Source organism: Varanus komodoensis, unplaced genomic scaffold, assembly GCF_004798865.1.
Source record: "Varanus komodoensis strain SLA01 unplaced genomic scaffold, ASM479886v1 scaffold101, whole genome shotgun sequence".
Lineage (NCBI taxonomy): Eukaryota > Metazoa > Chordata > Lepidosauria > Squamata > Varanidae > Varanus > Varanus komodoensis.
Genome location: NW_025335275.1, coordinates 509,206 through 534,845, shown reverse-complemented (window position 1 = coordinate 534,845; position 25,640 = coordinate 509,206). Strand labels below are relative to the sequence as shown.

Below are 25,640 nucleotides of genomic sequence, written 5' to 3'. Positions count from 1 at the left end.
TTTTCTGTCTAAACATGCACAGATGCCCTCAGTGTATAATCTTCATCTTGGTGATTATCTAAAATGCAGACTTTATGACCCACAACTTCTGTGAACTTTTATTTCTTCCCTCATTCCCTATTTATTGTACTGCCTGTGCTAACAAAGAGTTCTGGAGACACTTTGATTTGCCCTATTAAAGATATTGCCCACCTGTAGCTTTTGTCCCATGGATCAATGCACCTTTTTGCTGTGTATGTGTATGTGAAGAGTGAGAGAATGAGCACACCAGTGTGGTGGTTAAGAGTGCTGGTCTGGAGACCTGGAAGACAGTCCCCACTCAGCCATGATGCTCACTTGGTAACTTTGGGCCAGTCACAAACCTACCTCACAGGGTTGTTGTGAGGATAAAATGGAGTGGAAAAAACCTCGTACACCATGTTGGGTTCCTTGGAAGAAGAAAAAATGTAGGATATAAATGCAATGTAGTGGTGATGATGATGATGATGGCAGTGGAAGTATGGCTACAGCTTTTAATTACACAGGTGCTACTCTTTTGCTTTATAAATAATTATAAATAATTATAAATAATTACTCATGTACCTCTTCCACTGAAATTCTTCAGTGACTAACATTGTAGCTCTACTAAATTTTCTCAGTATAAGCCACTGAACTTATCTCTTGCTAGCTGGATCTCCTAGCCCTTGTATGGTACTTATATTGCAGCTTCCAATGCAGGACTCCAAACTAAAGCAGGCCAGACTGTTCAAAAACTCTCTAGGTAACTGGTTCCATTGCCATCCTGCTCTAACAGTCAGGAAGTTTTCCCTTAATATTTAGCTGGAATCTGGCTTCCTGTTACTTAAGCCCATTATTCTGTGTCCTGCACTTTGGGATGATTGAGATCCTGGCTCTCCTCAATGTGACAGCCTTTCAAGGATTTCAAGAGTGCTTTCATATGTCCCCTCAGTCTTCTCCAGGCGAATCATGCTTAGTTCTTTCAACCTCTTCTCGCAGAGCTGTTTCCAATCCCCCAGCCATCTTTGTTGAACTTCTGTTGGTCTGCATCTCTCTTGAAGTGTGATGCCCAGAACTGGACACAGTATTCAAGATGGGGCTTTACTAGTGAATAGAAGGGATCCAGTGCCTCATGTGATTTGGAAGCTACACTTCAATTAAGGCAGCCCAAAATAGCATACGATTTTGTTTTTTTGCAGCCACATCGCTTCGTTGGCTCACATGCAGTTCTGAGCAACAATCCCAGGATCTCACTTGCTTGTAGTATTGTTGAGCCTATTATCTCCCATCTTGTAACTCTGCATTTGGTTTCTTTTTCCTAGAACTTGGTCTTTGTTCATACTGAATTTCATTCTGTTGCTTTCAGTGCTCCAGCCTATCAAGTTCACTTTGAATTTTATTTCTGCCTTTCATGGTATTAGCTATCCCACCCAATTTTGTGCCATCTTCAGATTTGATCAGCATTCTCTGCACCTTTTCATTCAAGTCATTAATAAAGATATTGAAAAGTACTGGGCCCAGGACTGAGCCGTGTGCCACCTCACTTGTTTTCATTCCCCAGAGCTGCTATTATTGAGCATGTGGTATGCACAATGAACAGCTGGAATCGCTTGAGGAAGAATGAAGAAAAGGGAGAAATGTCAAGTGATCCGTGGCTATAAACAGCCACAAAAAGGGTAGGGTTCAGGTTTTAGCAACTGTCCTTAAACCTTGAGTACAAGCTACCTCCCATTGAAGAAACAAACTGAGCAAGGTAACAATCAACTATTCTGTAAAGAAGCTAGTGTTCCTTGAACAGATACCACCTGAGAAAGCTAAACTGAGCTCTATTTTATTCTGTTCTGTCCAAGCTCAATACCCTTGATAACCAACAGAGTAAAACACTCATAACAAACAAGAAAACAAAACCCAGTACCACAAGTTGCCAGAGACTTTCCACCAGCAGAATTTCCCTTTATTTTAGTTTATTAATAAGATACATAATGGAGGCACTTATCTCAAACTGCTGGGAGCTTTTTTAATCTAAAGAGGAAGAGAAGGCCCCACAGCCCCTTCACACATGGTAACAGGAAGAGTCAAGAAGTAGCATATCAGAACAAAATGAATTAGAAATAGAAGGTACATGCTACCAATCAAATGCTATTTTTCAGGGAAGTGGCCAGTGAACATAAATGGCAGGAGGTTATGAAATACACTTCAAGAGAGGGTCAGAACATTTGACAGTGTCTTTGGAGGCAGAGGGGCATTTACAGGAAGACAACACTGGTTACTAGGGCAGACAACATAGCATTCAAGCAGTAAAGGCACCAAGTTAGCACTGTCTATGAAAGGAGGATATCCTTAGGATGTGAACAACTACTGCTCCAGGTCAGGTTGAAAGGGAAGAGGTCACTGGAAGGAAACATTAAGGCAGGTGTGTGTGTGCTGCTGTCCCTTACATATTTTCTCAGGAAGGACCAAGGTATGCCTGATAGGCTTGGAGAGTGGGGAAGGAGAGGAGCTAACAGACTTCTTTTTAATCTAGAATTCATCCAAGTTTTAATACTCTGTTCTTTATGAAGAAGTATATACAACCACAGCTCATGGAGGGTGGCATGTTCTACTTGTCCTGTTCAGAAGGGTCCAGTGTCCTTCCACAGACTCTCAAGAGATGGAACAGCCAATCTCCTCCTGCCCCACCCCCCAAAAAAACCCCTCGAGAGACTCCTATGGGCACCTCTATGGGACAGTGGGTCCTTTGAGCACTACTGCTCTGTGATCTATTTTAGTGCACTGCCAAAAATCCCTCTTGTGAATAGGAAAGGAATGCCTCTTCACAGAAATGGCCTGTGCAGAAAATCATAATGCTGAAGATCTATTAGAAGCCCTCACCCCACTTTTCCATACGTTGGGCAGGTTATACATGGTCACAGTCAATTAGAGGCAACTAGTATTACAGCTAAAAATAACTAAGCCAACCCTGCAATTGACCATCTGGATGTAACATAGGATGGATCACCAATCTTATTTCTGCTTATTCAGGCCACAAGTGGCAAACTGAGATCTTTCTGTTTAACGGTAAGCACTGATTGTGCAAAGTGTAGCATGGCACGCAAGTCAACATTATACCTGAGGCTCAAATGCAACCCAGTGCTGCCTTCTTTCCAATTATTCTGCTTGGTAAAGTTTTGCTCCAGTTCAGTGAATTGGATTTATTAGCAATTTGCTATCTGCAGTCCCATCATTCCATATTTTATTTCAAGGCTATAAAATGTAAAATTGCTCAAATTTTGCATTTAAATTTAAAGAGGGAAAGAAGAGAGAGGTGTGTGCATGTAGTACAAAGAAATCCATGTGGTGAGAAGGGGTGATCAAGTCTGATCAACATGAACGGCAAAAGATTCCATGTGCTGAATGTTGCTGTGTTGGTGGGAATGCGGATTCTCCATTTTCACACATTCACAGGCAATCCCTTGGCAATTATTCAACTAGGAGTTCTTTTCTGTGTTTTCAGCAAAAGTGCAAAACAACTCCACAAAACAGAATCCTCCAAGTTCCCATGTGGAACAGGTCTGATGTGGCCACCAAGAGGAGAGGATTCTTCCCCTAGCCAAGACCCAGGGACAGAGAGGGTACTACTATAAGGAATGCTTGGCCTCTCAGAGCTATTTACAGGTCATAGACCCACAGGAACCATCCCATGATGTTTGCTGCCATGGTTAGGAGTAGGGATGGAAAAAATGGGCCTTGGCTACAGTTGATCAGTTGCAAAGAGCTCTTTTACACAAGAGATTAGGCACGAGCTCTCTCCACAAGATAGTTAACAAGCAAGACCACTACCACTCTGCCAGGTAGTGGTTGTGGTTAATCTAATAAAGAAGGCTCAGCTGGTCTGATAATGGTAGGCCGGTTCGGTGCTGCAGGGGGTCTTCTGCTGCAGAGAGAACAGAAGAGAAAGATGTGAACACTGGGAAAGGGAGAACTGGACAGACATCACCACAAAACGTTGGAAGGTGAAGCTCATGTCCACATGCCTCTTGCTCATTGTCCTTATTCCACTTTGGCTGAGGAATCCAGAATGGTTAAATTGTCATAACTTAGCCAATAAGCAGACGCTGTAGAATCCTCCACTGAAAATTAACCTGCAAGCTGCTTAGGGCCACACAATGCCCCAACCTGTCGGAAAAAGTGTTTCAAGTTTGAAACTCTTAGCAGCCACAAGCCAGGCTACGCAAAACGTTAGGTAGGAATGTCTCCAATAAATAAGCCAGGCCATGCGATCCTCTCTAATGTTACACCCTCCTGTTTGTATATTTCCTACAACAATGTGACTTCATGTTAGACTTTTATAAAGTCAAAATGCTGTGTAGGCATGTTATTTTTTTGTTAAGCAATCAATTTTCTGCACCATGACAACCCAAATTCTGCTGAATTCTGAAAAATATATTAGTTAGAAATTATATGTGGCCTCCCATTTTTACCCCTTTCCACAGTTTATTCTGCTTCCCTTGGAGGTGGCTATACAGGACATGGAAGCCTAAGATGTACTAATTAGAAGATGTACTAAGTGACTTTCTAAGCTTTCAGCAGGCATTGCCCATGCACTGAAATGGTAATCCTCAGATAGCTAAATACTGTACTATTGCTGAGTGGGGATAGTATCATTATTTGTAGAATTTTTGCACTCTTAACAAACTGTGGTAGACATACAGCCCTGCTTTCTTCCCACAGCATAACTAGCAAGGGTGTTTCCAGCAAACCTGCATGGAAGAAACTAGGATAGACTTCTCCAACCTGGTACCCCCTCAGTGTATCCCAACAACAGCTCCCTTCATTCCCAACACACTCCATAGCTCATTTCAGTACCAAAAAGAACGTATTTCACAAACATTTTGACAACCAGTACCAAAAACTATATTTTAAATTTTGGGAGCGATGGAGCAGCAAGAAAATTGTCCACCACATGGCCTATTCCCTGCTCTAGAGTTTATGACGTAGTGTCTGCTGTAGTCCTGCAAAGCTGAAATGAACATTTCAAATGTAAGGGAACCTGAACTGACCCTTACCTGGGTACACCTGGAGGGATGCTGGGGGGAACCCTTGCTGGTCTTGAAGGAATCTGAGGAGGGGCTGAAAAGGGGTCATTATTAGCAATAAATGCACTTTGCGGTCCAGGGCGTGAAGGAATGGGTGGTGCCACGAAAGAGGAAGAGCCTGCTGCTGCTACTGGAAGCAAGGGAGGGCCTGGCAAGGGACCCCTCACAGCTGGAGGTCTCCCTGGTGGTAAAACAGTAGAAGGAGGCCTGCGCTGCGGTGTTGGGCTGCAAAGGAAGACAAAAGGAACAATCAAATCAGGTAAGTTACTGAAGTTCAGGGCAGCAGAATCTTAAATGAGATCAAAAGAATGAGCTCCAGTCAAAAAGTCAAGTGACAAGACGTGGATGCATGGTTTCCAATCTGTAAGAGAGACTTATTTTGGAATACTGGCCTCAGAACCAAACCATGTTATCCAATTTAATGAAAAATTTAATGAATGATACCAACAATAGAAGAGTTAAAAGTCAACCAACCAATTCTGATTAAGGATCACATATCTAGCAGTGCATTAAAATCGTATGATCAAATATACATTTCCAAGCTTTTCCTGGAGTTCTGGAAAGAATGAGAGTGGGACACATCACACTTCTTTCCAATATGTCACTTGCACCTTATGGCCTTGCTGGTGCCATACTTTCACTGTATATGATAAAAAGCACAACTAGCAAAGGCCACCTCCTAGCCTGTTCCAGCCCCTTCCCAACCCCCACAGTCATTTTCTCCAATAAATCCTTATGAACATTTTTATCATTTATATTTTTATTTTTCCTATTTTTATTTCATTGTTTTTTATAACAGTAAAATTTAAAAAGAAAAAGAAAAAATGAACAATAAGAACGGGAAACATTACAGAGTATCACCAAGGGTTCTTAAATGTTGCACAGAAATCAAGTATAAAAGAAAAAGAAAAAATAGCAGTAGGTCAACAATTACTATCTTTTCTACTCAGTCACATTTTTAAAGAACTTGGTTAAACTTCATTGAAAATCTTCTGATCTCTAACAATTTTCTCAAAAATTGTATTCTTTCTATTTTTCCATTGATATTATCCCCATTAAAAAGAAGTTTTGTGTGATACAATTTTTACTTATTATTTTCTTTGGCTGGTTACCTTTCTACATGGTTAATTAGACTTACCAGTACTGCATAGTCAGCTAACTTATTTTTCTAGTCTTCAATTAGATTTTCTTCTGCTTTCCATTTTAAGGCATTTTTAACTCTAGCCTGAATTATTATGTACTTAAATAGCTCTATTCATCTTAACTCATTCTAACAACAAAGCATCAAGTACAAGGGTTGATCTCTAACAATATTTTATCTATCTATCTATCTATCTATCTATCTATCTATCTATCTATCTATCTATCGGTTTATATCCTGCCTTTTTCCTACAAAGGGCTCAAGGCAGCTTACATCATTCTCCTCCTCCATCTTATCCCCACAACAACAGCCCTGTGAGGTAGGTTGGGCTAAGAGTCTGTGACTGGCCCAAAGTCACCCAGTTGGCTCCATGGCCGAACAGGGACCAGAACCCAGATCGTCTGAGTCCCAGTCCCATGCTCTTAACCACTACACCACACTGGCTCTCTCAAGAATCACAGGATTCTTGAAAAAATAGGATTTTCAAGAATCCTATTCCATTTATATAACTCTCCCTTGCTATAATAGCGAAGCATTAGTTTAAATGTTAATCTCTGAAATTTTCAAAAATTCCATTCCATTAATATGTGGATTTTCTATTGTAATCCCCATTATAAATTAAGTTGTGCATAGTACAGCTTCCACATCATTAAATCCTTTGGTTGGTTTTCTATTCACAAAATTAGTCAATTTTGCCATTACTGCATCATCTGCTATTTTATTTTTCCAGTCCTCTATAGCTGGATTTTCTTCTGCTTTCTATTTTGAAGCAATTATGACTCTGGCCACAGTTATCATATTTTTGAATAACTCTCCGATATTCCTTGGCATAGTTTCTGGTGCAATGCTTAGCAACATAGTCTTACCAGTCAAAGACAAATTAATTTTCAAAATTTTCTGTATTTCCACATGTATTTCTTTCCAAATTCTTCTAAATTTACCACATGACCAATACATATGGCAAAAAGTTCCATCTACTTCTTTACATTTCCAGTACCTTGTGCCCATTTTCTCCCAATGTTTGACTGCCTGTTAAATTTTATATCCTTTATCCATATAATTTCCCATTGACAGAATGGTATTTCTTCCTGAAAATTCTGCATCTAATTTATCATGCATATTCTTACTTGCTTGATCTTGGTATCATACTGGAGTAGCTTAATTTGTCCTAGTAAATGATCTTTTTGCTGCATAATCAGAGTTTCAAAATCAGTCAAGTCTCTTAGAGTACCTCCTGGTTTGGACTTCTCTCTTGATACCAATTGGTAATAAAGAAGCCATTATATATTTTTTCCTTCATCTTTTAGTTCTTGCCATGACTTTATTCCTCCAAGTTGGTAAATCATGTTTCCATATGTTATAAGATCCCTTAAAAACTTATCAATCAAACAAGCAAACTTTATTATGGTCAAACACCAGACCAAATCAAATCTTTAAAAGGCAATACAGAAATATTGGGGAAATATAGGTAAATATTAGTCATTTGTTATAGGGTGTACAGAGCAGTGCCAATAACCTATAACTATCCAGAGTCAGTATACAATATCTCCATTCCAAGTGATAAACACTTCAATACAATATACTATTTTAATGCTAATATTAGACCAGTATGCATATCAGCCATGTTGGATAATTGGTATAACTCCTCAGCTGTTATCTTTTATCCCACTAAGTAGGAAGGTCCACACTCTTTCAACATTGCAGCTTCAGACACTGGCAACACTATTAGCAACACTACACATAAATATCAGATTAGTGCACAAATTTGCCAAATGGTAAATTTGTCAAATGAGGATTGAGCATAAATGTCCCTATAGAAGGTACACCACAGAAGGGCATGCTCTGTGGTTTCTATCTGTTCCATATCACAGGGGCAAAGGCACTCTGACCAGGGAATCTTTTTAAACCATCCCTCCAATGCAGCCAAGGGAAACCCCATTCAGACGGGCCAGGGTAAATGCTCTTCTGTGCTTATGTGGTTCCAATTGAGCAAAGTGAGGTGCAGCTCTTACAATGTATCCGTAGTCCTCCCTGAGGTAGAACTCTGAGACACTGTTAAGATCAGTCTGTCTCTCAGAATCTGCAATGTGCTGCTTGATGATTCCCATTGCCTGCTCAAAATCTTATCTAACAGAGACTACAAGTGGAGGCCAAAAAAACTATTCTCTGCTCAATTGATAGTATCCAAAATATGACAATCTGAGCCAGTACACAGGGACAGTGACCCAGACTCTACCCTCAATTTTGGTCTGGCCAATATTTTAAAACATAAATTGAATCTCTTGGATACAAATGAACTTCCTAAACAAATGAAACTGGCCAAACAGAATTTTTTTGAAAATGTTAATAAACCGGGGAGATGGTTAGCCTATAAAGTAAAGAAAGAGAGAGAGAAGAGACTGATTTCGAAACTGAAAGATGGAGAAGGACGACTACAGGTACAAAGCATGCAAATTAAGAAAATAGCGGAAGATTTTTTCACAAAGTTATACCAGAAGAATGAGATTTCAACTGAGAAAGTAAAGGAATACATCCGAAATGGAGATTTACCAAAACTACTGGAGAAATATCAAAAATTATTGAACCAAGAAGTAATAACTATGGAAGTAATAGAGGCAATTATGTGGCAAAAGAATGATAAAACCCCTGGCCCGGATGGTCTGCCAGCGGAATTTTATAAATCCTTTGAGGGAGTTTTTGCTACATTTCTTAAAGATATTTGTAATAAGGCACTGTTAAAATGCTAAAATACCAAACACTTGGACAGAGGCAAATATTACACTAATACCGAAAGAAGATACGGACTTAACACAGATTCAAAACTACAGACCTATATCATTATTAAATGTGGATTACAAAATCTTTGCCTCTATAATGGCAGAAAGGTTAAATAAGTTTTTAACAGACTTTATTCACCCAGACCAAAATGGCTTTCTGCCCAAAAGACAAATGAAGAATAATCTGAGAACTATTTTGGATATCTTAGAATATTATGAGATACATACGGAAAAACCAATGGCTTTACTGTTTATGGATGCTCAGAAAGCCTTTGATAAGGTTAATTGGCAATTTATGAAGCAACAGATGGCTCAGATGGAGTTTGGTGAAAAGTTTATGAATGCGATATCACGTATTTACCAAAGACAGTCGGCTAAGATTTTAAGTAATGGAGAACTTACAAGGACTATAGAGATACAAAAGGGTACAAGACAAGGATGCCCATTGTCACCTCTGTTGTTTAGTTTGATTCTAGAGGTGTTGAATAGAAATATCAGGGATGACGAGGACATTAAAGGTACTAGAATTAGGGATGAAAGTTATACATTGCAAGCATTTGCAGATGATTTGGTTTTAATAATGGAGGAACCCTTAGTAACAATGCCTAAACTCCTTCAACGGATTGAAGAATATGGTGAGGTTACGGGGATGAAAATAAACAAAGAAAAAATGAAGCTGTTAAAAATCTTATACAAGAACAGAAAGAAAGGCTCCAGGAACAAGTAGATTTGCAGATTGTTAAAAAGGTTAAGTATTTGGGAAAATATCTTACAGTCAAGTGTACTACTTTGAAAGAAGAAAATTATGATGGACTATTGAAGGATATTAAGGGCAATCTGGAAGCATGGGCCAATTTACAATTATCTTTGATGGGAAGAATAGCACTTGTTAAAATGAATATACTACATAAGCTTTTGTTTTTATTCCAAATGATTCCCGTAAAAATTGATAAAAATGTTTTTGATGATTTAAACTTCCAAATTTCAAGATTTATTTGGGGAAAGAAGAAACCAAGGATTAAATTAAAAATACTCCAGGAAGCAAAAAAGAACGGTGGTTTTGGTCTTCCTGATTGGATGTTGTACTACCAAGCGTCTGTTTTAACTTGGCTAAAAGAATGGATAACTTTGCGAAATAAGAGAATTTTGTATCTCGAAGGTCATGACTTGCAAATGGGCTGGCATGCTTATATGTGGTATGAGAAGGCTAGGTCACATGGGTCTTTTTTGAGTCACTTTATCAGAAGATCATTAATGTCGGTGTGGGAAAAGTTAAAGCTAAAATTGTATAATAAACTACCAAGATGGCTTTCACCTATGGAAGCTTTTGTGTTTCCAAATGCTCTGGACTTTGAAGGGATCATAAGATACGATGATATTTTGGATAAGGATGGAGGCCTGAAGTTAGATCAAAAAACACAAAAACAGGGATTTAATATTTCTTGGTGGCATAAGGTGCAGATGCAATTGAGATATGCTAAAGACTGTAAAACATGGGGGTTTTATAAGGACTTAACAGTGTTTGATCAAGTAATGCTTAAATCAGATGAAAAAATGATTAAAAGATTATATGACTTCTTACTTGACAGGAAAATGGAAGATGAACAGGTTAAGGAAACTATGGTAACATGGGCACAAAATTTTGGATGCTCTTCCAACTGGGAAGCCCAGTTGGAGTCCCTGATATAATACCTGCATTGTCTGCATATAATAAAATACTATGTGCCCCCACCACAATTTTTGGAGGGTGAAAATTGGTATGGTTTAACCCACCCATCACTGAAATAATGTAGAGGTTAAATATAAGCGGGGCCAGAATGCAGCCCCATTTGACTCATGTTTGCATTGGAACAGTATTTGTAAGATGGCCATGAACACTACATCTTACCTTAAGTAACATTATCTCTATCTAGGATATGAATTTCCGGTTACTGATTCCTAGCCAAGCACAGCACATCAGAGCAATCTGTTCCAGCTCGTCAAGAGCCTCTGGGATACAAGCAAACCAGGAAGCGAGCGACTTGAACCCATCCTGGTGTTAAAGTACCCTCTCTTCTCCCACTCAACTTATTGGTCTCACTCAAGACCAATCACAGAAACACAGAAACAGAGTGAGTCAGAATGGGCCTCCCAGGCCATGGAGTGTGACCCCTGGCTCTACCCAGTCCTGCTCATGTCATGCCTACCATGTGCATGTCTAGCTTATCCTTGAACACCCTCACTAATGGGGCCTCAACCACCTCCCGTGGAAGCCCATTCCATGCCCTTGGGGTCCTAACTGTCAGGAAGTACTTCCTGGCATCCAAATTGAACCTTGGTTCCCTGAGCTTTGCTCCACTGGAGCACGTCCTGCCTTCCTCTGCAGGGGAGAACAGGTCTCTCCCCACCTCTGTGTGACACCCCCTCACATACCTATATGTTGCCAACAGATCCACTCAGAGTCTCCTCGTCTCCAGGTAGAAAAGACCCAGTTTCCTCAGTCTTGCCTCACCTTGCTATAACCTTGCTATATCCTTTCTGTTATGAGGGGTCCAGAACGGAACACAACACTCCAGTTGCGGGCGCACCAGAGTCGTATAGAGTGGTAGTAATACCTCTCTCGATCTAGAAGCCACACTTCTGGCTATGGTGGTCTTCACCCTCTTGACCACTGCAACACACTGCTGACTCATGTTGAGCCTGCAGTCAACCAGCACCCCGAGATCCCTTTCACAAGTGCTGCTCTCTGGCTACTTGTCCCCTAAACTGTACTTATGGTTCAGCCCCCCCCCCTCCCAGAAACTTGTCTGCACTGGAAAAGTGAGGGGAGAGGATCAGGGCTTTGGGACTATGTTACTATGGCATCACCAGAGTCTGTACTAAGCTGAATTCTCATCAAGTTTTGTCATCCTTCTGTAAGTTCCTCAGTAAAGATGTGATGCTTCTCATCTGGCATCCTTTCCAGGTCGGTAAGAGATATTTCACTTATAACAGAGAGATTATAGTTCTTCCTTTCCATTGCAGGAGGTGACCTTATCAGAGTCAACTTCCTTGTCCTCATTGGTGCCTCCATCTCTGGTTCCATTTCCATGTCATCCATTACAACAGTTTGTGATGTACATATCTCAGATGAGTTTCCAGTACCAAGTTTAACCATTCTGCTGTCCAATTGTAAATCTGAGATTATTATCATTTCTGGGCTGGTACTCATAGGCTTCTCTTTGATCAATGGAGAGTGAAGAAGTCTATGATCCAGCCCAACATTATCAGCTGGTTTCATATCACAGTCTATATCAGTGGTTTTCAACCTTTCCACAGCTGGGGACCAGCAAAAACAGGAAAACCACCTTGGGGACCGCTGAGGCAGAAACAAAAAGCAGCATACACATAATACAGTATTTCATGTATTAGTTGCCAAAGACAATATCAAAAAATGAAAATTCTCCAAAGCAACCAGAAACCAAGCAACAAAAAATGCCAACAAAAGTAGCAAATACTGAAATCAGTACAGCATGGCTCCCACTAAGCCGCCCCCCCGCCCAGCCCCCAGTGTGCCAGGGCCACTAGGGCACTAGCACACTGGAAAGCGATGCCAACCAAGGAAGAGGTGATGGAGCACAGCCAGCCCTTGCGCCAGTCCACAGCAAGCGGGATGTGCCCCCCCCCCGCCCTGGGACTGGTAGGAAATATTCCATGGACTACTTTATCTGGAATTGTTTTGATATTTCCTGGGGTTTTCAGTCTTCATGGTATTTTTTCAAAAAAAATCTGGGGCCTTCCAGAAACCATTGGAGTTATACACAGGTGGGCTCCATTCAATAGTATGTGACTTTTGTGGGCAATGGGTTACACCATAATTTATTTAGGCATATTATAGCAAAGGGGGTGAATACATCTTCAAATGACAAATGCCAGTGTGTTTCTGTTTACCTAGAGTTTTTGCCACCATAAAATATGTTGAGTCCCTACAATGATGTGTATTTTATGTAGATCAAGTGATAACCATGTCAATTAAATCCTTTTCCATTCCAATAAAATGTGAAGAAGTCAAAAGGAGGTGAATACTCCTGCAAGGCACTGTTCAGTCAGTCAGTCAGACAGTCAATCAAAACTGGGTAACTAGCACACTCTAACTCACCTATGCCCACTGCCCCCTGACTGCAGCCACGTGTCATCCACAGGAGGAGGAACTGGTGTGGAAACTGTGTTGGTACTGATGTCTCCAATTATATGCAAAGCTTCCTTCAGAGCATGGTACATTCGCAACATGTCATCCCTACGTTGTGCTTGGTCTGCAGATTCCTCCATCAGGCTGTTCTGGTCTGCTGAAGAATATAGGTAGGCCAGCAGCTCGGAGTGGATGAAATCCTTGGTCTATGTGAGTGAAGAATGATAGGTGACACAAAAATGGTCATGCTTTCCAAATATGATAGGGGTCTGATTTATTCAGGCTGTGGTAATGTCAGAAACCAAACCTAGATCTCAGCTCTGGTCATAAGCTTTATCTGCAGTAGCGAGGGGGAATAACATTCTTGCTTCTGGCCACTGTCCAAAGGATATTGGGTTTTGAGGCAAATTTCCTTTGCATTTAGTAGCAATATCCCTCAATTAGACATTCTGGGAAAAGTCCCTTATTATACAAGAATATTTCTAATGCTGCTTTAATTCTACTTGATTAGATTACAAGTTTGTCCAAACAAATCAGCTGAAAATATCTTGTGTGAGTGTGCAGAGAGAGTGCCTCCCTACGGTTGAATTCCTAAACAAAAATGGCATACTAGAAAATAGTTTGACCTGCTAATTTGTGTGATAAAAGAAGCACAAAACATTAATTGAGATTAGCCTCTATTTATAACATTTTGAATGGCAATTCATGAAGTAAACTTACAACTTGAAGCCATGGTTAATACATGAATTCTATATAAAATTATTTAACTGAAGCATAATTATTAATAGATAAATTTATATGTGAAATTCTGTCTGTTCATAATATAGATGTATAATGCATTCAAGAATCCAAAGATTTACAGTAGCTTGGTAAAAGAGTCAATATTATCACTGTGATAACAACAGAGACAACAGCTTGCCTGTGGTCAGAGTTATTGAATTTACAGTTGACGTAAGGTTTATATTTGGTTTCTAAAATGATTATTCTTTGCCATTCTTAAAACAGAAACTGCTAAAATAGAAATGCAATGCCATTAAAAATAACCAAATGAAAGAACAAAGCCCAAAAGACTACTTGTTCTCCAGACATCTCCATCTCATCTAAAACCAGTCTTGTGCATCTTGTTGAGAAACATGCATAAGTTTAATTGCAGCCAAGATAGCATAAGATCAGGAAATCTTCAAATTGACTTGAAGTTCAACTTCAGTGGACACAAACTTGAGGTGGAACTGATGGACAATGTCTATAGGTTGGTAGAGCTCCCTGCCTCACCTCCTATAAAACTCTACCCATCCAGTACTCACATTGTTTATCATTAGGTGCATTATTGTCTTTGGCATAAGGTCTCGAATGGACTTGTTAATGATCCCAACATATGAGTCAACTAGATTGCGGATAGTTTCCACTTGGCGCTCCAACTGAGGATCCATGGAAAAGGTGTTCTCCTGAACCCCATCTTCATTTTCCACCTGTAGGGAAGAAAACTGCACATTAGCAATGCAATTAGTAATACAATATGAAAGGACCATTTTCTTTTGTCATGCCCTAGACTGAGCATGCCAAGCTTTCCTCCCAAACCTTAGAAGATGGCAACCAAGTGCTGCTGCCATACCCCACACAACTTGGGAGTTCCTGGCTGGGCCTTCTGAGCTCATCCCTGTGAATCCCTTCATTGTACTCATATTAAGACTACTTTTCACATCTAAATTGTTACTGCCTTACCTTCAGTTGGTGGTGACCCAGAGGAAAATAGTTTCTTCCAACTTTTCAAGAAAACTCTATAAAAACTTGTAATACAAACCACTGTGTTCAGGACATGGTGCCCAACATGACAGAGCCTGTAACCAGCATTTTAAGCACTCAGCATAACCTTCCATAAGATAACTCCTTGCTTGAGCTACGAACCTAAGGCAAAAGTAACTCCCAGCAGAAGCAACAAAACCTGCCAGGCAATTCCTGGCATGTTGGTACTCACGGTGGACTTTCTACAACCCCCCTCCCTTCCTGTTAAAGGATGGGGGAAAAGGACTGTTTACTTGATCTTTCTCAGGGTAAACACCAGCACGAAGAAAGGAGGCTTTCCAGCTGTCCACATCTTCCTGTGAATCACAGGCAAGTTCAATCTGACGCAAGTCTTTATATACATTCCTATATTAGGGGTGCAGGAAAAGAGAGGGAGAATGTGACAAATCTCACCGAACCAGCAAGAAATATTCCACATCATGCAATAAGGAAAGTATAATAGGAAGAGTGTGTAGATTTATCTTTACTTACAAAATGCTTTGGAATTTTGACTAATTTTTATTGCACATGAGTATTTGAAATTGTAGGAAGGCTCAAATGAAGGAAAATTAGTTATTCACCACAAGGATGCTAGTCTGTGTATCCAATCTGTGCACACAACAGTTGTGTTTAATGAATGCACCATGGTGTCCATTGACATTGTCATTCCTTAAACTGCCATTGATCAGAAGTGGGCAGATTTCAGGGTAACAGAATGGAAAGTTTGGTACAGAAGATTCATTCTGATTAGGTGCACAGAAGACATCCATTGTGGGTTAAATTCTCCCACTGCCCAGGGCAGGCAATGAACATTCAGCTAAGCTTTTTGCTGGCCTCTTGTGGCTTCCAAAAAATGTAGGAAGAAAACCAGGACACAGTGAGAATGAACTTCAATGTCTCTACACCAATGACCAGAGTATGGGAAACAACACAAACGTGAGCTCATAGTACATGAGAATAATTATGATCTTATAGGAATAACTGAAACTTAGTGGGATGACTCATATGACTGGAACTCTACAATTGATGCATACAACCTGTTTAAGAGAAACAGAAAGGAAAAAAGGGGAGATGGAGTTGCACTATAGAGACACATATATCTGCAGAGAAATTCAAGAAGAGGAAACTAGTAGCTCCATGGAACACATCTGGCTAAATTTAAAGGGAGCAAAAGAAAAAGAAAAACATAGTTATTGGCATATATTACCATCCACTCAGTCAAAAAGAGGGCAAGGATGCAACCTTCGAAAAGCAACTTGCCAGCATTTCCAAGAAGAATGATATGGTCATCATGGTGGACTTCAATTTCCCTGATATATGCTGGGAGACAAATTCTGCCAAGCATGGCCCCTCCAAGAGATTCCTGAAGTGTATTGCCAACAACTTTCTCCAGCAGAAACTAGAGGAAGGTACAAGAGGATCAGCTATCCTCAATTTAATACTAACAGGAATGGCCTGGTGGACAAAATAACAACCATGGGAACTCTGGGGGAAAGTGACCATGCGATACTTGAATTCTCAATTATGAAGGAGACAAAGGGAAACTGGAGCCCAACAGGCATCCTCTACTTCAAGAAAGCCAACTTTAATGAACTCAGAAAAATGATAAGCAAAGTGCCATGGCAACACATCCTTAGGGGGAAAAGTGTCCAAGAGGGGTGGGGAATCTTGAAAATGAAGATTCTCCAAGCACAACTATGAACAATTCCATCAAGAAAAAAGTGTAGAAGACAGCAGTGGAAGCCCATGTGGCTCCACAAAAAATTAAGTGACAGCCTGAAACAAACAAACAAACAAACAAACAAAAAAAGAACATGTAGAGGTCAAAGCAGGGCTGCACCACAGAAAGAATATAAACAAATAGCAAGGAATTGCAGGAATAGAATCAGGAAGGCTAAAGCAGGCAATTAACTGAGAATAGCAAGGGATGCTGAGCACAACAAGAAAGCCTTCTTCAGATACATCCAGAACAAAAGACATGAGAAAGAGAAGGGTGTCCAGATACAGTGGTACCTTGGCTCACGAACTTAATCCATTCCAGGACTCTGGTCGTGACCCAAATTGGTCGTGACCCAAGTTAAATTTCCCCATAAGGTTCAATGTAAATAAGGTTAATCCGTTCTGTAACCATTTTTTAAATCAGAAAAATGTGAAGCAAAGTGACGACAACAAAGATCCCCCACCCACCCACCCCAAGCACAACCAGGGCCATCTTCCCGCCCTCCCCCCAGCATGACCGAGAACACGCTTGTCATCCCTGCACGCGCCTGTCATCCCTGCAGGCGCCCATCATCCTGGCATGCTGGCGGGTGGGGGGGGGGGAACGGGCGTGATCGCGGACACACTGGGGGAGGAAGAGATGGGTGCAAACGGCACACTGGGGGAGGAAGAGATGGGTGCGATCTTGGGCATCTCCCCCCAGTCCCCACCACGATCGCAGCCATCTCCCCACTCGGGGGTGGGGTGGGGAGATGGCCGCGATCGTGCTGGTTGGGGGGGGGGATGGCCGAGATCACGCCCATCTTTCCTGCAGCAGCATGCCTCTGATCGCACATGCCTTCCCTGCATGAAAGCAACTGTGATCATGGCTGTCTCCCCACCTCCTATCTCCCCCCCCCCCCCCCAACTAGCACGATTGCGGCCATCTCCCCACCCCACCCCCAAGTGGAACCAGCTGCCTAGTGAGGTGGTGCACTCTCCCACACTGGAGACATTAAAAAAGAAACTGGCCAGCCATCTGCGTGGGATGGTGTAACCTGGTGTCCTGCAAAAGCATGGGGTTGGACCTGATGGCCTTCATGGTCCATTCCAACTCTACTTTTCTATGATTCCTCCCAGCCAGTTCTTTTTGTAGCCTAGCTTTTAGTCAGAGCAGTGACTGAGAAGCCAGAAACAAAGGAGTATGTAAATCTAGAGACAACTGGAGTGACAAAAGTAAACCACCATCTTGTAGGGATCAGCACACTCCCTTTGGAAAAACATAATTAATGAGAGTGCCCATGGGTTGCAGTATAAATGTTTCCTGTGCATTGAATTGGAATGGAAGTTCTTAGTGAGCACAGCTGTTTGAAGGAAAAACCTGTTGTAATACTCTGTATTTGAAGGCTCTTTTGGCCAAGGATGCCAAAATAAAATCTCTGTTCAGTTAAGAACACTTAATGAATGTGTGATGTGAGGACCAACTCCTGCCTTGTAGAAAACCATTAAAGGAGTGGTAGCAGAGAAATAGTGCTGAGGCACTCACAGCTTTGATGGGGTATGCTGTGGTATGTGTGATTTAAGGGGAGTCTTTTTTTTTTAATCTATAGGCTGAAAAATGTACATGCTTTGAATCACCTAGCAAGGGTGGGTATGGGAGGACTACTTTCCCTACGCTGTAGAGTGCAAACAACCAAACAGGAAACAGGAATATCAAGCTTCACTAGTTATATTTTTTACTTATGTTCCTAACTGCCAAGTTGTGCCAGACTCATAAGTGAGTTACAGGTGAGAAAGATTAGGGCAGAAGAAAAAGAGAACCAGCTCTTGTGTTCTGTGAAAAACTTTAGGAAGAACCTGACCAAAGGATGACGGAATCCTTACCGAATGAATAAGGCAGGTTGCTTACCTGTAACTGTCATTCTTCAAGAGGTCATCCATGCATGCACACATATATGGGTGCTGTGCCTGCGCAGTGCCTGTTGCCAGGAAGATTTAAGATGTAATGGTTTTTGGCGGGAACTCCGCACCCCCCCTCCCCATAGCATAAATGGCTGGAGTGCCTGCCCTCTCGCCAGTCAGCTGAAGACTGTTCGTTCACTCCCAGGTGGAGCTGACCGATATTGAACCCTGCTCCATAAGGAAAAACATAGGAACAAATATACACCTAGAATACCCAATCACCAACACCTAGTGGGGCCGGTGGGCAGGTTGTGCGACTGCACGGATGACCACTGGATGAACAGCAGTTACAGGTAACAACCTGCCTTTCTTCATTGTGGTCTCTGTGCATCACACATATATGGGTGACTAACAAGCTTACCACACCCAGAGGTGGGATGGTGTCATCACTGGAGAACTGTGGATAGGATGGCGCAACCAAAGGAGCAGTTCTGTCTGGCCTTGACGTCTAAGTGGTAGTGCTTCGTGAATGAGCACAGAGTAGACCATGTGGCTGCTCTGCAGATATCCTGGAGAGGAATGCCCACATGGAGGGCAGAAGAAGAACAGCTTGTGTGGAATGTCCTTTTGGAGTAACAGATAAGTCCAGTTTGGAAAGGAGTAGGACAGTTCAATCGTCCTAACGATCCATTTCGAAAGTTTTTAAGTACTAATAGGAGCTCCCTTGTCATGTTCTGAGGATTTGACGAAAAGCCATTTGGTTTTCCTGAATGACTCAGTTTGGGATCAATAAAAGGCTAAACATCTGCGGACATCCAGGCTGCATAGAGAGTGCTCGATCGATGTCGACAGAGCAGGAAAATAAGCCGGTAGAACAATGTCTTGGTTGAGGTGAAAGGGAGTCACAACCTTAGGCTGGAAGGCTGGGTCAGTATGGAGACTACTTTCTCCTTGTGGAAATTGAGGTACAGTGGAACGACACGAAGGATGCACAGTTTGCAAGCTCTTCTGGCTGATGTGATAGCAACTAAGAAGGCTGTCTTCCAAGAGAGAAGGTAGAGATCTGTGGTAGCCAGTGGTTCAAATGGAGGCTTGGTAAGAGCCTGTAAAATGACAGAGAGGCTCCAAGTGAGGACCACCAATCTGATAGGAGGTTGCAGGTTTTGTAGTACTTGTAGGAATCGATGTACAAGGTGGTGAGAGAATACAGACGAACCTCCAATGCATCCTTGAGGATGCGAGATAGCTGCAGAATACACCTTAATGGAGGAAGGTTTGAGACTCTCATGGTGTAACGAGAGTAGGAATTGTAGAATGTTCTCAATGGTGGCAGATTGAGGTAGAAATTGTTTAGCAGCAGCAAAGAAGGTGAAGCACTTCCATTTGACATTATAGGAGCATTGAAGAATGAACTGAATGTCCAGGTGAAAATCTGTCGGGTTTGAAGCAGACATTGGTCCCAGGACTAAGAGTAGCAGAGGCTTAGAAGTTACTGATGCTGTGGAAGTAATTGCAGATTATGCAGATGTCGATCCCAAAGAAGGTGCCTGTGTCGAATCCGAAGGGGTTGCCGGTACCAAAGAAGAAGGAGACGATTTCGAGGATGAGGGCAGAGAAACAGTCAGTGTATGAGCCAGGCAGTGAGATTTAGGGATTGCAGATCTGGATGCTGTATAGCACCTTGCTCCTGAGAGAGAAGGTGATGTACTTGAGGTGGATGAAGGAAGTTGTTGTGTGATAGCTGAAGAAGAGTTGGGAACCAGGGCTGACAGGCCAACCAAGGTGTGATGAGAATTCCGTGGGCACTGTCTTGTTGGATCTTGGCTATAGTCCTCGTTATTAGTGTTATTGCTGGGAACGCATAGAAGAATTCGTTCTCCCATGAAATCATGAGCACGTCCCCCAGTCGAGTCCAGACTGATGCCCGCTCTGGAGCAGTATGTCCTGCAGACAGAGTTGTCTTGAGTCACAAACAAGTCTATGGTCGATGTTCCCCAGAGTTGAAACAGATGGTGACAGACTTGTCAATCTAGCTCCCACTTGTGGGTCGTGGACATGTGCCTGCTGAGGGAGTCGGCTTCCTCGTTGTTGATACCTGCGAGTTGGGCAGCTTGAGGAGTGATCCTGTGGGCAATGCACCAGTTTCACATGCAAAGAGCAAGGTGTGCTAACGGTACCACTTTCCGCCCTGCTTGCTTATACAGAACACGGTTACAATGTTGTCCGATGCAATCTGGACCGTGAGGACTTGTGGGATGGTTTGAAAGGAATGCAGTGCTTTGAAGACTGCCATCAATTCCAGTTAGTTGATATGCCTGGTGGTCTTGTTTCCATGCCAGGTGCCTTGAGTCCAAAGAGACGTGCAGTGGGCACCCCATCCAGTCAGGGAAGCGTTGGTATACAGCGTCATGGTTGGTTCTAGTGCATGAAATAGTACTCCGTAGGAGAGATTGGTATCAATAGTCCACCAGGACAGACTTCAGAGAACTGAGTTCAGAGGTTATAATATCTGGTTCAGTCAATAGCGGTCTGGATGAAAACTGCGATTAAACCACAACTGCAAAGATCTCATTTGCAGTGAACTGAATGAGGTGCCTGTGAGCAGGATGGGATGCTGATGTGGAAGTAAGTCTTTTAAGTCCAGGGATGTGAACCAATCCTCTTTCCTGAGCAACGGAAGTATGTTCTGGAGCGTGGTCATTCTGAATTTTTTTGTTTTAATATATTTATTGACCCCACGTAAGTCCAGAATGGGGTGTAGCCCACCATCTCGCTTCGGTACAGTAAAGTACCTGGAGTAGAAACTGTGCAGTCCTTCGAAGCAATGAAGTTTACGAATCGCTCTCTTACGAAGCAGCTTGGTGACATCTTCCAGGAGGGCTGGAGAGGCTGCTGTATATCGGAGCGGACATGAAGGTGGCACAGTTTCAAACTCGATTTTATATCCGTGCGGTACAATGGTAAGAACCCATTTATCAGATGTGATGGACTCCCAGATGGGGAGTCGGTTTTGCAGCTGATCCCCAAAAGAGAAAGAGGAAGGTGGGTTATAGGATAGAGGAAAGGTTCACATGTTCCATCATTGAAGACGCTTGTCAGCATCCACTTGGTGCCTAGGCTGTTGGTGGAGTGCCACGTTCTTTCTTCAGTTTTGGGGTTGTCTTTGGACAAACTGCTGACATCCAGTGGGGTACAGCTGGTGGTAGGGTTGGAAGTAGTACTGAGTTCTGCTCCATGGCCACTTACGTCAGGGTTGAGACGGGTATTCCATCTGACACGCAGTCAGTTGAGACTTCTGAATATGCTCCAACTTGTCATCAGTCTTCGCGTTGAACAAGCCGGAGCTGTCGAATGGCATATTCTCAACCCTCTGTTTGGTTTCAAGAGGGAGGTTGCCTGCTCTCAACCAGGCATGGCAACAAAGTTTCATGGCACCAACAAGAGCCCTAGAGTCACAATCGACATAATGTCTCACCATGTTAAGTTGTTGCTTTGAGAGTTGCATTACCTCTCCGATGAAAATGCAGGCCAGCTCCCTTTGCTGGTCCAGGAGAAATGCAGCGAGGGACTCAATCTCCTGCATAAAAAATACTGTTAACAGGCCACCGTGGCCTTGTAATTGGAGATGGGAAGACCAAGTCCCACTGCGGTATAGGTTCAGTGAGACATCATGTCAATCTTACGATCCTTCTTATCAGCTGGTTTGGAGTGTTCTCTGGACTGTCTGCCCTGAATAGACTAGATGATGATAGAGTTTGGCTGAGGATGTTTCAGCAGAAAGGGGATGTCATGTTTTCAAACCTTGAACATAGCCTCTAGCCATCTCAAAGTGAGATGGGGGTGGTTTGGAAGCAGCCAGGTGTGGGTCATTGCCTGCGAGCAGCACGGAGAAACGACCCTGGGAATTGCCTGGAGAACCGGGACCTTGTGTGGAAATAATGGCATCAGGAGAAGTGGAGATTTGTTGAGAGTCTCCAAATCTGAGTCGCATTCATATGGTGGACTGGATGAGGACCCACCGGGAGACGTTGGTGAATGAGTGAGCCGATGTTGATGGGTGCCCCTTGACACCAAACGAGGGGTCGAAGGATGTGGACATGGTGGTGGTGGTGGGTAGTATCTGCATGGGGGGAAGAAATCCCATGGATACGGTCGCTCCATATGCTCAAGGTTGAATTCTCCATAAGGCAATGGTACCCAATATTGCGATGGCTGCAGTGCGGAAGGCTGGGGTGGTAAGAGGGTCGATGTGCGTTAAGGGGCCCTTGGAGAGCCTTCTGGGGATGACTGCCCACCAGGTGTAGGAGTTGGAGATCTTGCAGGCAGGTGGTTGGGTCCCGACTGGAGTGGAGATTCGTAGATCTCTCTGTCAGAAATTGAAGCTTGAGCCAAGGGGTTGGAGCGTTCGGGACTGGAGTGTGCCAAGATTGTAATCTGTGGGGTTTACGCTGGAGGTGTCACCTGCATAACCGACTGGCAGCTCGGAGGTTCAGTTGGTAGCAAGATAGGCACAGCACTCCATTCAGAGCAAGGCACTTTATCCCACTTCCTGTGCTGATGCTTAGATTTCTCAGGTCTGTCCTTCTTAGGACATAGAAACATAGAAACAGAACGAGTCAGAAGGGGCCTCCCAAGCCATCCAGTCTGACCCCCGGCTCCTGCCAGCTCCACTCATGACATGCCCACCATGTGCATGTCTAGCCTATCCTTGAACACCCTCACTGATGGGGCCTCAACCACCAACCGGGGAAGCCCATTCCATACCCTCAGGGTCCTAACTGTCAGGAAGTGCTTCCTGGCATCTAAATTGAACCTTGGTTCCCTGAACTTCACTGAGGATGTTCCCTGAGGATGTTTTGGTTTCGAGGGTTCCTCGGACAAAATGTGGGCTCTTTATGTGCCCTGACAAAAATCTCTAGGTTGAAGTCCAGACTGGTTCTAGGTGAGGCAGGAACTGAGATGAAGATGCCTCCCCTTTGTGGGGAGATCTGCTGCGACTGGCTTCCATTTGCTGCATTGTGTGATGGGCTGATTGCTGTAAGGGAATCTGTGCCACTAGAGCAAAGGCATCAGCTTTTGTCTGGATGTCACAAACTCTCAGTTAGAACTGTTGAAATCTTTTGATTAAAGTTGGAGGGGTCTTCTATTAACAAGTTTGTGTCTGGAGAACTCTACTGTGAATCACTGTTCTTATTTCATTTTTCCTCTGTCAGATCTCCTGGAGGTCAAGCCTTAATGATAATGCGGATTACCAAAGTGGGGAGGTGTAAGAGGGCACTGCCATGAATATGAAGAGAGGTGGTAGGAGGGATTAGAAGGAAGAGGGACCTCCGCAGGAAATGGACACTGGGGTAAATGGGCAAAGGGGTTTACCAGGAAGAGGCAGCATGATGCCGAAGGAATCCTCACAACATTAAGGCTGATAATGAGCAGAAACAAAAAGGGCTTCTACCTACATGTAAATAGGAAGAGGAATGGGAGAAAGCTGGTGGGACCACTTAAAAGGGAGAAAGGGGATCTTATAACTGAGAGGGAACAGGCACAGATGTTAAATGCTTATTTTGCTTCAATGTTCCCCCCAAAGATGGTTGGAGGAGTTCTACCTGGGGGGCTAGATGAGTTTGGGGTTATGGGGGCACAAATTGGAGTCACCTCAGTAGAAGTTGAGGAACTCCTCAGGCCCCTGGATGTTACAAAGGCACTGGGCCCTGATGGGCTACATCTGAGGGTATTTTGGGAATTGGCAGGGGTGCTCTTGCATCCATTGGCCAAAATTTTTCAGGCCTCATGGAAAATGGGAGATGATCCGGAGGACTGGAGTCTGGCATCAGTCATTCCAATCTTCAAAAAGGGAAGCAGAGGGGGTATCAGGAACTACAGGCCTTATGTCCATTCTGGGAAAGATGATGGAAAAGCTGATAATAGGGAAAGCTCTAGAAACCCTAGATAGGGAAGGGAAGTTGGCAGCCACACAGCATGGATTCCATAAGATCCTGCCAGATGGTCTCAAGGTGGCATGACAGAAGGGATGCAGTGGATGTGGTTTACTTGGATCTCAGCAAGGGCTTTGACAAAGTGCTGCATGATATTCTGGTCAAGAAATTGTTGAGCTTTGGGATAGATCGATGCACTATTTGATGGATTAGGGCATGAATGACAGACCACAAGCAGAGGATGACTACTGGTGGGGAATCATCAGGATGGCAACTGGTGGTGAGTAGAGTCCTCCAGGGATCATTTCTGGGACCAATTCTGTTCAACCTTTTTATCAATGACATAGAGGAGGGAATAACCAGCATGTTGACTAAATTCACAGATGATACCAAAGTGGGGACAGTGGCCACAACTGAGGAGCATGTGATCCAGATCCAGAAGGATCTGGAAAGGTTGTGGAAGTGGGTGGGGGAGAACAGGATGTCATTCAATGTGGATAAGTGCAAGGTTTTGCAACTGCGACACAGGAATAGGTGGCACCGGTACAGGATGGGGGACATGTGGCTGGAGAGATCAAGAGAGGTATTAGTACTGCTCTATAAGATGCTGGTGCACCCACAACTGGAGTACTGCATCCAGTTCTGGGCTCCACATTACAGGAGAGACATAGCTAGGTTAGAATCAGTTCAGCACAGGGCCACAAGAATAGTAGCCAGGTTGGGAGGGATGACATATGAGAAGAGATTGAGGAAACTGGGTCTTTTCAGCCCGGAGAAGAGAAGACTCTGAGAGGAACTTTTAGCAACTTATAGGTATCTGAGGGGATTACATGTGGAGGAGGGCATTGACCTGTTCTTCTCTGCAAAGGAGGGCAGGATGCATTCCAATGGTGCAAAGCTCAAGGAACCGGGCTTCAGGTTGGATGTCAGGAAGTAGTTTGTAACAGTTAAAACACCTAGGATGTGGAATGGGCTTCCAAGATTGAGGCCCCATCAGTGAGGATGTTCAAGATCCGGAAGGATCCTTGTAACTCACTTTTTTTCTATGTTTCTATGTTGGAGACATCCTGTAGCAAAAGAAGCCAAGAGAACTCCTCCCCCACCCCCCGCCAAAGTTCTCTCTTGTTTAAAGCACTGAAAAAAAGAGGGAAAACTCAAAGACTTATAGAAATAAAGAACAGAAAAAGA

General features: G+C 43.0%; 1 protein-coding gene across 1 annotated transcript; it reads right to left on the bottom strand.

The window, feature by feature from the left end:
* Positions 1-1,918: 1,918 nt before the first annotated feature.
* Positions 1,919-15,287, bottom strand: LOC123017769 (dynamin-2-like; the record flags this gene model as incomplete). Its single annotated transcript, XM_044419333.1, has 5 exons — positions 1,919-3,910; positions 5,043-5,297; positions 13,108-13,343; positions 14,442-14,606; positions 15,174-15,287. Coding segments are annotated over 5 exons (840 nt in total), but the record flags the coding sequence as incomplete, so codon positions are not given.
* Positions 15,288-25,640: the final 10,353 nt, after the last annotated feature.